The sequence below is a fragment of the Triticum dicoccoides genome, chromosome 2B (genome assembly GCF_002162155.2).
Source record: "Triticum dicoccoides isolate Atlit2015 ecotype Zavitan chromosome 2B, WEW_v2.0, whole genome shotgun sequence".
Lineage (NCBI taxonomy): Eukaryota > Viridiplantae > Streptophyta > Magnoliopsida > Poales > Poaceae > Triticum > Triticum dicoccoides.
Window position 1 is genome coordinate 201,434,160 of NC_041383.1, and position 6,000 is coordinate 201,440,159.

Here is a 6,000-nt window from a genome sequence, read left to right on the forward strand (position 1 = left end):
AACCGCACCAGCTGGCCACCCCAGAATGGCGACACCGTTCCACGACGCCGTTGCCGCTTGTCTTCATCACGCCCCTGTCATTCGCTGAATTGGGACCCCGACTTCCACCGCTCCATGACTTCAGCTCCCCTACGGGCCTTCCAGGCGTAACTGCAACATCCTACCCATCTCTGATGTGATGACGCTGGGACCTGCAGGTATACATTTTCTCAGCCAACACCTCTATGTTGGATCCAGATCGAGTGGAGGATGTAGGGTTGGGTGATTCGGGAGAGATGTGTGGAACTCAAAAATTGCGTATAGGTCCAATCATGAAGCCTGAACTGAACTAAAGTAGCAGATTTATTCAAAGTAATCTCAAGGGCACTGAACTGAAATAGAGATTCATATTTTCAGATAATGAGATTTCACGGCATGAATTACATAGAACTGGCAACTAAACCGCACCTGGCCGCTGCTGCTGCCGCCGCCGGAGGAGGTCGAGGAGTCAGCCATCTGTGGAGGTGAAACTGCTATGTCTTGGATCCACCGCCCGTCGTCCAGGTCGACCCATGCATAAGAGAAAACAACAGGCGCACTTCGATGCGACGATGCCGACAAGCTACTTCATGGCTACGTCTAGGATACACCTCCCTCCATCCAGACTGACCTATTCACAGGAAATAGCACCGGACGTACTTCTGAGATCGTCAAGGAGGAGCGCAGAAGGGCGGCGATGAAAAGGCGCCGTGTCTAAAACTAAAACTGGTTCGCGTCCTACGCGTCGCTCGTCGGCATCGAAGGGCTGGTAGCGACAGCAACGGGGAAGAGGCGGCTAGGGTTTGGTCAGGACGAGGGATAGACCACTCGCGTGGAGCAATACGTGCGTGTGTTTGGGGGTCTTGCGATTTTGCAGATTCCTTCGTTAGAGATTGGAGAGGTAACTGCACCGGATCACACGGGTGGGGCCACTCATATAATAATGAAGAAAAACCAATCGCACGGGCCGGCTGCACGAGCGAGGCTCGACGAAACGGGACCACGTAAGATGGGAAACAGAACACTCCCTTTTTTTTAGATAGTAGAGATTCTACTTCCAAACTACATGTTAGATGGCCACGGTACTTTTATTCTCTTTTAAAAATGATGGCCTCGGAGGTTCGAGCCCTCCTTCTAGCGATTCTTTTTTATTTCATTTTTCATCGGTGCTATTTCCTACTTTTCGTACTTACTTTCCATTTGTAGCATCTCTGGTCGCTTTTCTTTAAATTAATTCTACTTCCAAACTACATGTTAGATGGCCACGGTACTTTTATTCTGTTTTAAAAATGATGGCCTCGGCACCCTTTTGACCAAACAAACTGACCACGCGATTTGAACCACATCTCATCTCTCTGCTGTGCGCGGCAGAGGCTGTAAAATGTATTCCAAAGTAACATGGGAGTATCGTCATGTACCGTCAAGAAAAAAGTATGGGAGAATCCTATTTACGTGTACGCAACGCATATACATGATCTTTGGGAAAGGGCAGGCAGCGGGCACCTACCATGCATATGGGCAGATGCACTCTAGACTTTCCTATAAACCAGGTTCGTGTGAGTTCCTGCGTCACAGACCCCAAGTTCGGTTATGTGCTACTCAAACTAGTTCATCCATTTAATATTCTGAGTAGTCATCAATCCAGCGCAAACTCCAAACGATCCTACTGATGAACATAGTCAGATACAATGGTGGCACAAAATGAGGCCTCTACGGCTCCCCTGGTTCCGAATCAAACTACATTTTTACATGCCTACTACGCACAATCCCTTAATTCCTTCCTTCCCACTGGCTGTACACAACACACGGCGAAGCAGCCTCCACAAGTTCACAGGCTTCTTGCGGCAGCAGAGGAGATGTAGTTGGCGGCCTCGTTGGCGTCCAGCTGCTTCCCTTCCACGAGTCCCTTGATCAGAGTGGCGGAGTAGGTCTCAGATGGAGGAGCTAATGGCAGCTCGCCAGATTTGTGCTGCGCAACAGCTGTTGAGGGGCATCTGCAGGGAAACAAACAGTTTCACACTCCAAGAAAGACAATTTCATTGGGAGCTTCCCTTCAAGTAGTGTGTCGAATATATTATCTAAAAGAAATTGCTAAGTGAAGACTGGAACTTACGTCATAGTTAAGATTGGAAGGCCGTCCTCCTCTCCAAGGTGAAGTACATTGGAGTACCAGCTATCCTGCAGCAAATTTGTATATGGAACATGAACAATATTCCAGAATTTATGAAACTAATAAGTTGCAGAAATAATTGACTGAAACGAAAACATCAGTAATGTCAGATTTATTTACAAAATTATTGTCAGTATATGCCCATGGATAAGGCATTAGAAATGTGTCCATTATTATGACAGGGGGGATGTTAATTTAACATTTTTAGTTTGTAATGTGATGACCTTATTTAACTGCTATAATGATGTTTAAAGAGCTTCAAACCCAAGATAACATTCCAAACTGCAACCTTGACTGGAGTATTTTTTGACAAATCTGGCCCCTTTGAGCGTCTTCAGGCACATCTGGCCTCCAGGCAAAACTATTTCGGAATCTGGCCCCTGGGGTCGGCGCCGCACAACATGGCGCCGAATATGTACATCTCGGCGCCGAACTAAGTGGCGCCGAGATGTACATGTTCAGCACCGACCACTGGTGAGCCCAACAGAAACCCTAGAGACAGATTTGCTTGGCGCCACACCACATGACGACGAACCTGTACACCTCGGCGCCACTTAGTTCGGCGCCGAGATGTACATGTTCGGCGCCATGTGGTGTGGCGCCGACCCCCGGGGCCAGATTCCGAAATAGTTTTGCCCTGGGGCCAGACGTGTCTGAAGTTGCTCAAAGGGGCCAGATTTGTCAAAAAATGCTCGACTGGACATCAGGTCCCAGGTAATACAGGCACTTATAAAGTCTAAGTTCGGATGAACCTTTAAAGACCAAAGAGGCAGGACATGGCATTTCCTTACAAAAGGATACCCTTTTAACAGCAGGCATTAGTCTTCATCTAGTAAGAGTGAGATTCTGCCAGTGATGGCTATGAAAGAGGTTGGTTGTGTCCTTTATCAAAGTGCTGCCGGAAGAGCAGTCACTCTTAAGAGCATTTTTTATCAATGATGCGATATTAACTATTCTCATTTATAGGCATATGGAAAACTGTATGCGAAGGATAAGTGTACGCTTGATATGGAAAGTAGCAAATCAAACCTTGATAGGTTCAAGATGAAGAGCTTTGTTTGAAGAGACAGACTCTATTTCGGACAAGCCAATCAAAGGAGAGCTGGGAGACTCAAGTTTTCCATCTTCGCTGTTATCCTTCACTAACCTGTTCTCTTGAAACAATACATCATTGAACTGCTCAAGCCTGTAAAAAAGGGAATTTTATGATGATATCAGAGCGCTGACAAAAGATCAGGTTCCACTCAGCCCTGAATCAAGGATCAATACAATGTAGATGTGGTTAGAATATACGTACGTTATTTTGTACATGCAGACATATGACTCATCATTGTAGTTTGTCTCAGGGTTGAGGAAAGCAACACCACCGGTACCCCAGCAAGGGGTAGAAGATCTCCCAAAAAACAATCTATGAGGCACAGTCTTCCACATGGTACCTCTTGGTGGGCTTGTGTCATGTGAACCAAAGCATGATATACTCATACCATCAACCTGTCAGAGATCAATATGAATAGCAATCTTTCACGCAAAACAATCTTTCACGAAGGGGAATATTGTATTAGTAATTCTAAAGATCATAATAAGAAGGCACTTATGCATTTTACATTTGCAGAAAGCAGTAAAAATGCTTCCTGAAGGTCAACATACCCCTGGAAAGAGTTCCTTCGGTATAGACCTTTTTAGAAAACTTTATAAATTCCATGTGAGTCAATAGTGAGGATTAGAACAAGACACTAAGTCATAAAGGGTATTGTAGCCTATTTCACGTGGTTGGATATTCAGCATGGCCCAACACACACAGCCCACCTCCAGGCCCAACCCCATCTCATCCCATCTGCATCAGGGGAGACTTGTATGAGATCTCACATTAGGTGAGATCGTGAGATCAACCACAAAAATTCACATTTAGAAATTTCCAAAAAAACTGAAATTATTTGACAACATCCATGTGGGGTATATGTCTACAACTCCGGAAAAAATCAGCTCAAAACTCAATGTACAATTGTAGATTCAAAAAAGACAAATTCGAATGTGAATAGTGGAAGCTTTGGGTGAATAGTACTTTGACACTATTCACGTCCAATTTTGTCTTTTTTATTTCTATTAATGTAGGTCGAATTAGGAGCTGAAATTTTTTGAGGTTGAACGTCAACCATTGATGTGTGTCTACAATTTTTTTGAGAATGTTTGAACATGTAGATTTGTTTCAAAAAAATCGGTCTCATTGATCTCACACAAGTCTCCCCCCATCTGCATCTCCTTCCACCACAGCTTGCTCCCCGCAAAATCTCCCTCGTACGCTAGAGGACAGAGTGAAGATAAAGGAGCTGCAGCCAGTTCAATCTCTTCCAACATTGCTACAGCCAATGGTCGTGAAGCTTTCCATTCATAGACACCTATCCTCAGGTCAACGACTGTGATTCACACATTGCTAGACCAAACCAACTAAGAGGAGCAGCGACGAAGGGATGAAGAGCCATGGGATAGAGAAGGTTTGTTCGATCATTGCGGAGCAAGCGTGAGCTGCCATCGTTCTGGGCAGCAACAACTTCTCCAATTGAATTGATACATTGACCCATAGCAGACTAATGTACGCAGTCGAGAAATATGTTTTCCCAATTTGTGCGAGAGGTACAAAAGTACCCTCTGTGAATGATTTGAGTTCCATAAACTATTTTTCTGAAGGCGTGTACCAAATGAAATCTCCCCGAGAAATCAACGATGTGATGAATGCAGCAACAGGCTACAAAACTCCAACCCATGAACCTAATGTTCCTTGCAAAATATAAAAAGACAATGTGTTTTCAACTTTACCTTCCCCCCTTCAATGTAGCACAAGAACCTTGGTTTCCACATGTTTGAACCAAAGCTGGCATACCAAACATAAACTTTTGACAATGCTGATCTCCAAGTAAATGGTAGATCATATATTCTTGTAGACGCCACAACAGGTCCGTCGTCTTGTGCTTGAACTGAATCACTTGAGGTGTTCTTCGTCACAAGGTTATCTTCGTCAAGTTTCAACATTGTGATGTGTTTACTTAAAACATCATCAACAACTTGAGTAACATTGACAGATGAAATAGCATCAGGAAGCTCACTAACATCTTCAACATCAGACTCAGAACCAGAGGATGCGTACGGCTGTTCATTCCCCAAAGGGGAAAACAAGAAAGAGGAATTATTCAAGGGCTCCACCATTGGGTTAATACTCTCTACTATTCGTCCCAGCTATGCAGTAAGCCTCCAAGCATCAAGAGACATAAATGGTAAACCAAACTATTGACACGAGATAATTAAAGATGCACAGTTTAGATACAGTACAGTTGAGCTGTATAACTCTGTATGTGCTTTTGCAATAGTTAAGACTTGATAGGCACCTTAAAACATATACATGAAGCATTTATCACAACGAGAAAAAAAAAAGTTCATCAAGTATGGGTGGCCTGCGGATAATATGGAAATAGCCTATCAACTGAGCACCATTCCACACAACTCATGAACATGCATTCATCTAAGGAATTGGGCTAGATTTGGTACTTCATTTAAAACCTGGAACAAAAAGAAATTATCCATTAAGAATGTGGTTTGAAAACTGCAAGTATTGATATGGCATGTCTGTAGAAAGTAAGAGAAGAGGGTGTCAAATTTCCCAGCAAATAGATCTGGAATGAGGCGATCCACATCTTGTACAGAATAGCACAAATGCACAATCCATTAGTCGGAGGTTAACCAAGCAAGGCCCAACTCAAGTCACCAAGAAAAAAATCAGAAAGATGAAATTTACCTCGATATATGACGGTGCACTCCTC

At 43.9% G+C, this 6,000-nt stretch overlaps 1 protein-coding gene across 1 annotated transcript in view; it reads right to left on the reverse strand.

The window, feature by feature from the left end:
- Nucleotides 1-1,606: 1,606 nt before the first annotated feature.
- The window catches only part of LOC119363060 (histone deacetylase 5-like), an 8,960-nt gene continuing 4,566 nt past the window's right edge, over nucleotides 1,607-6,000 (reverse strand). The window contains exons 8-12 of the mRNA XM_037628364.1: nucleotides 5,003-5,419; nucleotides 3,486-3,679; nucleotides 3,218-3,374; nucleotides 2,132-2,196; nucleotides 1,607-2,012 (exon numbers count right to left, since the gene is read on the reverse strand). Of these exons, the coding sequence (XP_037484261.1) occupies nucleotides 1,847-2,012; nucleotides 2,132-2,196; nucleotides 3,218-3,374; nucleotides 3,486-3,679; nucleotides 5,003-5,419 (999 nt within the window). The 3' untranslated portion in view covers nucleotides 1,607-1,846. The remainder of the gene's footprint in view (nucleotides 2,013-2,131; nucleotides 2,197-3,217; nucleotides 3,375-3,485; nucleotides 3,680-5,002; nucleotides 5,420-6,000) is intronic.